This window comes from Rhincodon typus, chromosome 10 (assembly GCF_021869965.1).
Source record: "Rhincodon typus isolate 14 chromosome 10, sRhiTyp1.1, whole genome shotgun sequence".
Classification (NCBI taxonomy): Eukaryota; Metazoa; Chordata; class Chondrichthyes; order Orectolobiformes; family Rhincodontidae; genus Rhincodon; species Rhincodon typus.
In genome coordinates, this window is record NC_063341.1 from 4,847,829 (window position 1) to 4,859,636 (window position 11,808).

The 11,808-nt window shown below is 42.5% G+C and overlaps 1 protein-coding gene across 1 annotated transcript in view; it reads right to left on the reverse strand.

Moving 5' to 3' along the window:
* Positions 1 to 11,761, reverse strand: part of imp3 (IMP U3 small nucleolar ribonucleoprotein 3) — a 272,737-nt gene extending 260,976 nt beyond the window's left edge. The window contains exon 1 of the mRNA XM_048602011.1: positions 11,017 to 11,761. Coding sequence (XP_048457968.1) covers positions 11,017 to 11,153 — 137 coding nt within the window. The 5' untranslated portion in view covers positions 11,154 to 11,761. The remainder of the gene's footprint in view (positions 1 to 11,016) is intronic.
* Between the last annotated feature and the right edge of the window lie 47 nt (positions 11,762 to 11,808).

Below are 11,808 nucleotides of genomic sequence, written 5' to 3' on the forward strand. Positions count from 1 at the left end.
AAACCTCTGGATTCAGGGTCTCCAGTCCCAGGGTTGCAAATGGTAACTGTTGCCCATGTCATACATCATGAAAACTTGGTGAGACATGGTTCAATGTCTTGAATCACTCCATAGCTTGACAGGGTGTAAAACATACATTTACAGGTTGAGTTACCAACAAGTATACTCCCATCAAAGCTCCCTTCACATCAATCTAGATGCCTCTTAAACTACTCTAGTTGTGATGTGATGTCTCACCCTTTCCATCAACTCAAAGTTGGCAAGTGGATAATCCTCTATCATATACTGCTCCTTCACGCCAACACCACCACCAACATCCACCAATAGGTTCCTCTGTCCGCTTACATTTGTCCACTTTTTGCAAGTGATAGGATGCCTCTACCAATAATGCCAATAATGAAATGGGGTAGGTAAAAGATAAGCAATGAAAACACTGAACAAAATTTTAATGACTCAAAGTTCTATGTTCAAATGTAAACATCAAAGAATTCTAAGTCAAAGACAGACTGCAAGCTAATAAACAAGGTGTAGGCTAATCCTGATTTTCTAGGAATTTCCATCCACATACTTGTGAGTTTTTACAAATTGTAAATCACTTCAAGCATTGAAAGGTTATTCCTTGCCTATGTCACAAAGAGGAAACTGGCTCAGCCAAGGATTACTAAGCTTCCAAAAGTAAGTCAAGTTTTTATAAAGAAATCGTAATTATACAAACAAAATCTGAAATTATGCCAATATACGAAAGCATTCAAACAAATCAGTGCTACTTGTGGTAGATTAGAAGGCTCCAAATCAAAACTAATTATGCTGAATTAAGATCTCACAACTCAAATAGTACCAATTAACACTATTATACAAGTTGCATATTTAATAAAAAAAATTAAGAATCTTAACACAAGATGTTCAACAGTTAAGAGCTGTTCCCCCGCTGAGATTAATGATCACCAATTCAGCACTCGCAAATGGAGTTGCAGTTAGTATCCTCATACATGACTGCTTTCAAACCCATGTGGTTTATCATTGTCACTGGATCAGAGGAGGCAAGCTGCAGTTTGTGGCCTACTTTTCACTGTCACAAGTGTAAAGACATCCCGATTAACTGACTTGAAAAGGTTTAAAAGAGCAAGTTAAGTGGGTCACAATAACATCTTGTTCCAAGTCTGAACCTGGCTACGGTGTACTGAATTCTTTCAACCTCCAAACTGAAAAGGTACTCCTCCAGTGATATTGGTCTGTTATGAGTCATGAAGAGTGGAAAATGAAGCAGTTTCACCCATTCAAATCACTGAAAATAAATCATGTATTGTGGCAACATGATCACAGACACCTTTCCTTCATAGGTCTATTATTTTTGCACTTAGTTGCCAACAGTTTGTTTCAGCAATATATTAACAGGCAGATAGTGTTCAGATGCTGCTATCATGTAATGTAAACTTAAAAAACTGTCAAAGTAAAAAATGCAGTGCATGGCATTAAGATCAAATTCATTTCTCAGTCGGTAAATCTTAAATGCCCTCTACTTACAGTTGACTTAACTTATTATATGCAAATAACAGCTTTTGCATCCACAGATGTGTGTGCTACACCTTCAATTAGTTTTTCCTGGAATGGTGGGCTACTATGAAACAAAACTACTGGTCTCAAGAATATCTGTGGAATATATTCCGTAATTAGCACATAGCTATTGTGCAAGACATCATTGACTGTGGTTTGCACACAAGGACTTTCTGTATGTATACGGGTTTCACTGCCTAAACACCCACTGTTTGGTAATGCAAATACAAATTGCTGGAAACACTCAGTAGCATCTGTAGGGACAGAATATTTCAGGTTTATGAGCTTCTGTCAACTTCTCTACTGATGCTGTCTGACCTGTTATTCTTTGATTTCCAGCAAATCCAGTATTTTGCTTTGAGCTATATTTCAGTGTTTGTAAAAAGTACACACTCCCATCCACGTTCTGGCATTTTAAAAAAATCCAAACATTAAGACTCTTTCTCTGCCCCAAGACACTGAGCGTTTCCAGCACTTTCTATATTTATTTCCAGCATCTGCACTAATTTTCTTCTACTTTACAGAAGATTTCAAAAGTTCACTGGAGATCTGCAGGGCACAAAGTGGAGTGATATTACAACTCAAAACAGTTCAAGGTAGCCTCTTGGCCTTAGCAAGCATGAGAGTTAGATAAACACCAAACTCACAAATTATACAGTCACTTTCTTTTTGATGCAAACAATTTTGAGTTCAACTCAATGAGAGTGGGATCACTGTAAATACACTCCAAGTTTTATATCTGAAATGATTCAAAAATTTGTCTCAATAGCAAATTCATTTGTCATTCCATTTCCCGCTTATTTTTTTCCTTCCACCTCTCCTGAAGGTGGCAAGTCATGCTGGAGTGGCATGGTGGCTCAGTGGTTAGCACTGCTGCCTCACAGCGGCAGGAACCCGGGTTTGATCCCAGCCTTGGGTGACTGTCTGTGCAGAATCTGCACATTCTTCCCATGTCTGCGCGGATTTCCTCTGGGTGCTCTGGTTTCCTCCCACAGTCCAAAGATGTGCAGTTTAGGTAGTTTAGCCATGCTAAATTGCCTATAGTGTCCACGGATGTGTAGGTTAGGTGGATTAGCCACGGGACATGCAGGGATACAGTAGGTGGGTGAATCTGGGTGGGAGGCTCTCTGGAGAATCATTATGGACTTGTTGGGCTGAATGGCCTGTTTCCACACTGTAGGAATTCTATTCTAAAATGGAGAAAGACAACATCAGCAACTTCATCTAGGTTCTCCTCTTCAGCATATTGAGGCAAAAAAGTGAGTTAGTCTGCTATTTTGTCCAATTGGGGGCACTATAACTGAGCCAATCCTGCCCTTGTCCAACAATTACAAATATTCACTTTCAGCAGGAGTCACCAAATTAAACAGCGGTTCTTGGTTAATTTATCCCTTTTGCAGGCTTGGCAATCATGAAAATAATCACAGCATTGTTATCATCCAGCTGATTTCAGCTGATTCACAACATGCATATTTTTTTAAAACCTGCAGGACAAAATTCGGCAATTAAAGCACAGCACTAGAAATGAACAACAATTTTGACAGGTTTTTTTTGGCCACAGAGACTGTCCGAACAGTTCTAATCAAGGGCTGTTATTTGACCAGTTAAACTGGCATTTTTCTTTTCAGCTGTTGAAGGACCTTCATTCTCTTGACTTAAGAAACCTTTGTTAAGCACTTTCATAATGATATTCACATATGTCTTATGAGGAAACTGTTCATTTCTGGCAATTCAAATAATCTAATTTGCATTTCACAAAGTGGCCTGAGAATTGGCAAGGGCAGTTCAATGGAGCAGCATTTAAACATACAAAATAAGCATATGAATTAATTAGTTTACTGGAAAAATACCGACAACTATCAGTTAGGGTAAGGGGCCAGAACTCAGGACTGACCAATTTCTCTCATCAATTAAAAGTCTGGCTGCCTTTAGGAAAGTAAACAAAATGTTCTGACCTGTAAGAAACAGAATGCTTACCAATTGAAGAAGGTTATCCTACCATCAGACAGAGTTTTATTCAAACTTCTGTACAGCACTGACAACCTCTTAACACTATAATCAAGAAACAGAGAAAGAATTTGAACAGCTAGGAAACAACTGAAGCAGAATATAAAGACGATGTTCAAATTGATAGGAGTTGCAGATGTAGCATTAGTTAGGAATATTTCATTGTACAAATTAGAACAAAGGGATCCAGACAAAAGGGCGATAAATTCAGGCGGACATGAAAAAGTGCATTAAAGGCAGGCTGTAGAAACAAATAGCTTAGATCAGTTTAGATTAAATTAAACAAACATTTAAGAGAAGCATATTAGTGATTCTAAGCAAAAGAAAACAGAACTGCGGATGCTGGAAATCCAAAACACAAACAACTATTATGGGAGAAACTCAGAAAGTCAGACAGCATCAATGAAGAAAAAGCAGAGTTAACATTTCAGGTCCAATCATCCTTCTTAGAACATGTATTCTGTAGAAGGATCACTGGACCCAAAATGTTAACTTTATTCTTGATTCTACTTAGCAGTAGAAAAGGCAAATGATATTAATCTATGGTCTTTTTCAGCCTTAAACTCTTAATTGTTTCAGAACAGGTGAGGCACTGGAGGTGGTTTAAGAGTACACAGTACAGTGCATAAGAAATAGGAGCAGAAGTAGAGTGCAAAAAGATTTACAAGGATGCTACTGAGACTGGAAGGTTTGAGTTTTAAGGAAAGACTAGATGGACTGAGACTTTTATCCCTGGGGAATAGGAGGCCAAGGGGTGACCTTATACAGGTTTATAAAATCATGAGGGGCTTAGATAAAGTGAATAGCCAAGGATATTTTCCCCAGGGTAGGAGGACATTAATTTCTGGTGAGAGGGGAAAGATTTAAAACTGATCTGAGGGACAACTTTTTTTTTTCCTTTTTCACACAGTTGCCACAGGAAGTGGTAGAGGCAGGTACAATTACAACATTTAAAAGACATTTGGACAGGTACATGGATAGGAATGGCTTAATGGGATATCAGCCAAATGTAGGCATATGGGCACCACAGTGGCTCAGTAGTTAGCACAGTTGTCTCACAGCGCCAGGGACGCGGGTTCAATTCCAACCTCAGGCAACTGTCTGCGTGGCGTTTGCACATTCTCCTGGTGTCTGCAGGGGTTTCCTCTGGGTGCTCCGGTTTCCTCCCACAGTCCAAAGATGTGTAGGTTAGGTGGATTGGCCATGATAAATTGACCACAGTGATCAGGAATATGTAGGTTAGGTGGATAAGCCGCAGGGTTACAGGTACAGGGTAGAGGGGTGAGTCTGGGTGGGATGCTCTTTGGAGGATCACTGTGGGCCTGTTGGGCCAAATGACCCGTTTCCACTCTACAGGGATTCTATGAAACCTGGTCAGCATGAATGAGTTGGGCCAATGGGTCTGTTTCTGCGCTGTATGACCACGACTCTAAGATCATGGTTTATCTGCCCCAGGCTTCAATTCTTTTCTCATGCCAATCATCATAGCCTTCAACCCTGGTATTTCAAAAATCTATCTATCCCCCTGTTAAATACTTGCAGTAATCTAGCCTCCACAACTCTCTGGAATACAGAATTCCTTAGCATTTCAGTTTTAAATGCATGTCTCCCTATTTTGCAACTACATCCCTTATTTCATGACTTGCCCACATGTGGAAACATCTCCTCAGCATCTATCATGTCAATCCTGTCAGTACATTATGTTTCAATAAGATTACCCAGATAAAGAGTTAATCAATCAGTTAACCAAATGATCAACAGTTTTATACACAATGCATGCTATGTAAAACCATATCTGTAATATTGATTTTAGGATATTATCAACATGACTGCAACATTTTGAAAAATAAGCTCAGATTTGTACAGTACTTTTCACAATCTCAGAATACTGCAAGTCACAAATTATTTTGAAGGCTCATTATCATTATGCAGGCAAACATGACAGCCAAAATTATACACAGCTAGCTCCTAAACATTATGCAAGATGATTTTCTAGTTAGACTCCTATGGCTACTTGTTCTATGTATTTAGAACTAATGTGGTGGTGGTGTGTAACATTCTCGAACTGCTCTATTCTATGTAGCATTTGTAATCACACAGAACAATGTAATCTTACAGATTTTGACCCAGCAATAATAAAGGGTTGCTGAAATATTTCCAGTTCAAGGTGATCTAAAACCTGAAGGAGAACTTTCAGAGGGTGGTGTCTCCATCCACTTCCTGCCCTTGCCCTCGTCAGTGGAAGTCACAGGTTTGGAAGATACGGCCGAATGAAACTTGTAGAGGTCAACACTGCTGCCACTATTAAGTGGTTAACCCAAATATTGCAAAATGATGAATAGGGCGCTGATCAAACAAGTTACCTTCCTGAACAGCCGTACTCAATGTCTCAAGTGTTGTTGCAGTTGCACTCATGCAGATAAGTGTAGACTGTTCCATCACATTCCTGACTTGTACTTTGCAGACAGTGGACAGGTTTTGAGGAGTCTGGTGAGTTATGTGCCACAGATCTCTAAGCTTCTGACCTTCTCTTGTAGTCATACTTTTTTCAGCTCATTCAGTTAAATTTCTGGTCTATGAAAACCCCACCAAAGGCTAACAGTGGGGGAAATTAGTGGTGCTAATGTGAAAAGACAATGGTTAGGTTTTCTCATGCAGATATATTCATTCCTGTCACACAAGTGCCAAGCAATGCTACTTAATACCTATCAGCTGAAGCCTGAACATTTTACTCTTGCTGCAGGCAGGCATGGGTTGTTTGAGATTCCATGGAGTTGTGATGTCACTACATTCAGATTCAATCATCAGCAAATATCCACATTTCAAACCTTATAAACTCATAGAGGTCCCCAGTACAGTAAAAGGCCCTGAGGGTCATATAATCTGTGATGGTCAAAAACAACCACCCAATTATTCTAATCCAATTTTTCAGAACTTGGAGCACAGCCTTGTATGCCTTAGCATCGTAAATGTATATCTAAATACTTCTTAACTGCTACAAGGGTTCCTGTCTCCAACACCTATGTTGGAGAGAATATAACACAGCAGGCCAAGCAGAATGTGGTATACTGTATTAAACACCTGCCCCTACACCTCCCCCCTCACCCCTCACCCCCATCCCAGGCCCTAAGAAGACCTTCCACATCAAACAGATGTTCACCTGCACATCTGCTAATGTGGTATACTGTATCCGCTGTTTCCGTTGTGGCCTCCTCTACATCGGGGAAACCAGGCAGAGGCTTGGGGACCGCTTTGCGGAGCACCTACGCTCAGTTCGCAACAAACAACTACACCTCCCAGTCGCGAGCCATTTTAACTCCCCCTCCCACTCCTTGGACGACATGTCCATCCCAGGCCTCCCGCATTGCCACAATGATGCCACCCGAAAGCTGCAGGAGCAGCATCTCATATTTCGCTTGGGAACCCTGCAGCCCAAGGTAATCAACGTGGACTTCACAAGCTTCAAAATCTCCCCTCCCCCAACTGCATCCCAAAACCAGCCCAGCTCGTCCCCACCTCCCTAACCATTCCTCCCACCTCAAGCCCCACCCCCATCTCCTACCCACTAACCTCATCTCTCCTCCTTGACCTGTCCGTCCTCCCTGGACCAACCTATTCCCTCCCTAACTCCCCACCTACATTCACCTTTACTGGCTCCAACCCCGCCTCTTTGACCTGTCTGTCTCCTCTCCACCTATCTTCTCCTTTATCCATCTTCTATCCGCCTCCCCCTCTCTCCCATAATTATTTTGGAACTGAGTTGTCTTAGCGTAATCCAAACCAAGCACCAGTGAGCAGATATTTACTGAGTACATGCTTCTTGAATGCAGTGTCAATGATATCTTCCATCACTTCGCTACGATTGAGATTAGTGGTAACTGGTCAGATAGGATTTGTCCTACTTATTGCGGATGAGACATACTTGGGCAATTTTCCGTATCGATAATGTTGAAGTCACAAGGAACGGAATGGTTAAGAATGATGTTAGACCTGAAGGAAAAATCTTCAGCACCAACTATGGGTATTATGGACAGGGTATTATAAACTTTGCTGCAGCTAGGTATCACATGAAGCAAACAGATGGCCGAAGACTGTCATCCATGCAAGGGGGACCTCAAGAGATGGATCACCCACTCAGCACTCTTGCCATAGATGGCTGCAAACATTTGTACCTGTTCTTTTTCATTTAAATGCTAAGCACCCAAATAATTGAAGATGGAGTGTCCATGGAGCTCTTTCCCCTCATCAGCTGTTCAACTATTCACATCTTCCATGGCTGGGCTGCAAGATTTTAATCCTATCTGTCACTTGTGGTATAGTTTAGCTCTACCCATAGCATGTTATTTGTAAAGAAGGGTCACTGGACTATCATGCTTTCTCTCCACAAATGCTGCCAGACATGTTGAGTTTCTCAGCAACATTTGATCATGTTAGTTCAACTGTTTGGCTTAGATGTAGTTCAATGCTACAGCTTCAGCATGTTAGCACATCAATAAAGTCTACCCATTGCTCCTCCTTGCATGCTTTCTCACACTCCTTACTTGCTTTCTCACACTCCTTACTAAATCAGTGCTGGTCCAGTAGAATGATGCATATTCTCTTTCATCTGAAGCCATAAGACTTCATGAGGTCCAGAGTCAACCACTTTAGGACACATTTCTCAGGTCAAAAACTTGAAATGATACAAAATAAAAACATAGATAGAACTTGAAAATAGAAATTATCCCAAGTATAAACTTGCTGATGATTCAAAGGGCCTCTGTTCTACCACCCTTGGCAAATCTGTCCTGCAGATGGAACAGGACATAGAGCTCTCACAAATCTGGCACAAGAACTTTGCAGAGTCAAATGGGCAGGGTGTACTTGTGTTCTTACAGTGATTAAGCTAACACTAAACAATTCATAATGCTAATCCACACAAAAAATAGTTACTTATATTTTTACGGATGGAGAATCACCTGTAGTCCAGGTTAGATAAGGATTTGCTTCCCAAAAAGACATTGTGAACCAGGTGGGTTTTTACAGCACTAGATTCATGCTTGCTATTACTGATGTATTTTTTATTCTAAATTTATTTAACTGAACTTAAATTTCTCAACTGTCATGATGAGAACTGAACTCCTGTTTTGGGTCAATTAGTCTCACCGGTCCAGTAACATAATGATTATGTTATTATACCCAATGCACATACTGCACACAAGAGAGTAGAAGGAAGCAGAGTTGATTAGTACACCAACAAGGAGTTGAAATTTTAACAGGCAGGCACAGAAGTCAACAGGCAGGATGCTTGGGTGCACTTCCATTAGAAGGTTAGTCTGTGCTGGAGCCTCACAGCATTACAAACCGTAAATTTTCCAAATAATTGTTGTTTGTATTTTGGCAGCATCTGTAAGCTATTTTACCTCATTGTAACTTTTCTTATTTCTAACATTTCATTCCTCCAATTCCTAACTCCCAAGTCTGGATCCTAACTCTAAGGAAACTTTTAAGTCATTTTAGGAATCGAGACGTTGTTGGACAGTCTTCTCAAATAGATGTAGAATAATTCACAGTATCTTTGAAGAGAAAGTTCAGTGAATATAGGCTTAAAAGTTAAAATAAATTTTAGGGTTGAGATAAAGCAAAGGACAGAAACTAATTGGATAGCTGCCTTTAAGAACTGGCACAAGCACAATGAACCAATGGCCTCCTTCTGTCCTGCATGTTCAAGTTTTGGAATAACCAGGGCTATCAATTCTATTCTCTCATCTTTTCCTGCCTTAAACTTTCAAGTGGACACATAGTTAAAATTTAAACATGCCTTTTCAGATGCTACTTTGCCTGATGTCCAGCATGTACCTCCATTACACATACCAGGTGATGATGCAGGGCAGGACTGAAAATACTACACCGCACAATGTAGAGCATCTACAAGTTCACTGACAACACCACCATAGGTGAGACGAATGTCTAACAACGACAAGTCAAAATACAGAAGGGAGACCGACAGTTTGTTTTCATTGCACCATATCACCAATCTGTCTCTCAACGTCGGGAAAACTAAAGGACTGATCATCGACTTCAGAAAGAAAGGAGAAGAACACGTTCCCCAGCTACATCAACGGAACTGAGGTTGAGAGAGTGAATAGCATGAAGTTCCTCAGAGTGACGATAAACGATGACCTGTCCTGGACTTCCCACATAAATGCAACAGTAACAAAGGCACAACACCTCTTCTTCCTCAGGCGGCTCAGGAAATTTGGCACGTTCATACTTCTACAGATGCACCATTGAAAGCATACTGTCCAGTTGCATAATGGCCCAGTATGGCAATTGCTCTGCCCAGGACCGTAAGAAACTACAGAAGGTGGTGTGCACAGCCCAGACCATCAGCGAAGCTAACCTTCCATCCACAGGCTCATAGATTTTATTCATAGAATCCCTACAGTGTGAAAACAGGCCCTTCAGCCCAACAAGTCCACACCGACCCTCAGAACATCCCACCCAGACCCATTCCCCAAACCCACCTAATCTAAACATCCCTGAACACTACGCGCAATTTAGCATGGTCAATCCACCTAGCCCGCACATCTTTGGGCTGTGGGAGGAAACCGGAGCACCTGGAGAAAACCCACACAGACACGGGGAAAACGTGCAAACTCCACAGAGACAGTTGCCCGAGGGGGAAATCGAACCCAGGCCCTTGGCGCTGTAGCCACCGTGCCGACCTTGACTCCATTTATACGGCTTGCTGCCGCAGAAAAGCAGCCAACATCATCAAAGAACCATTATACCTGGTAATGACCTCCTAAAACCTCTTCCGTCAGGCATAAGATACAGAAGCCTGAACAGATACACAAGCAGGTTCAGGAACAGCTTCTTTCCCGCCATTATCAAACTGTTGAATGGACTCCAGCCTCAAATATTCTAACATGCAATGTAACCTATATGCCTCTAAGTCTTTTTGATCTGTACATCCTTCGCTTGCTGTGATCTGCCTGTACCGTTCATAAACAAAGCTCTTCATTGCATATGCTGCAATAAAAACTAAAATAAAATCAAATCAGAGATTAGACTTGGAGGGCAAGACATTCAGGTACCCAGGTGATCTTTGGCCAGATGACTAAACTGACAATACCCTACATGAAGGCTAAAGGATCTGTAGAAGGAGCTCAAGCACAGGGCAAAGGAAGAATACACTCCCGACAGCCATCAGAGATGTCTCATGGGGCAGCACGGTGGCTCAGCGGTCATCACTGCTGCCTCACAGCGCCAGGGACCCAGGTTCGATTCTAGCCTCAGGCTACTGTGTGGAGTGACCTGCAGAGAAGGGGTGGCAGTGTGTCGTTGCCAGGGGAGGGTGGGAACTGTCTTCAGGGGAGCACGGATCCGTTGCTAAGGCCTGGCCAACATGGCAGCGCCCTGTGTTTCCACCCCGTCCACCCGTTCGGCCGCCTGAGCCGCTCTCATGCTCACTTGGTGTAATCCTCTCTGCGCTGGATGCGGTACCGGCGTAGCACCTTCACTTCGCTCAGGTTATTGTCCACCTCCCAGGAGATAAAATCGACTTTTTTCAGCAGCTTCTGCTCGTGGTACTTCAGCTTGCGCACCATGGTTACCGGGGTCCTCGATGAGAGGTCGGGCTGCCTGCGGCACTGCCTGTTCAGAGCAAGAACTCCGCAGAGGTGGCAGAGAGAGGGAGAATGAAGGAACTTATACAGAAGGGGGAGAGACAGAGAGAGAATGAAGGAATTTATACAGAGGGGAGGGGAGAGGGAGAGAATGAAAGAACTTATACAGAAGGGAGGGAGAGATCGAGAGGGAGAATGAAGGAACGTCTGCAGGAGGGAAGGAGAGAAAGTGAGAGGGCTTCTAGAGGAGGGAGGGAGGTAGGTAAGGAGAGAGTGAGTGGGGGAATTTATATCCGGGGGAGAGAGAGTGAGTGTGTGAGGGAGCTTTTACAGGAGGGAGGGGGAGTGAGTGTGTGTGTGAGGGAGTTTCGACAGGAGGAAAGGAGGGTGTGAGGGAACTAATACAGGAGTGAGGGAGGGAGGGTGTGAGGGATCTTCTACAGGAGGGAGGGAGCTTCTACAGGAGGAAGGGAGGAGGAGGAGGGGCAATCGTGCTCTACAAGAGAGCGTGAGAATATACAAAGGGGATGGAGAGAAAACTATAGTGAAGAAGGAATAAATGGGCAGAAACAATATACAGAAGAGAATATGAGACAACAAGGTGCAGGGCTGGATGAACACAGCAGGCCAAGCAGCA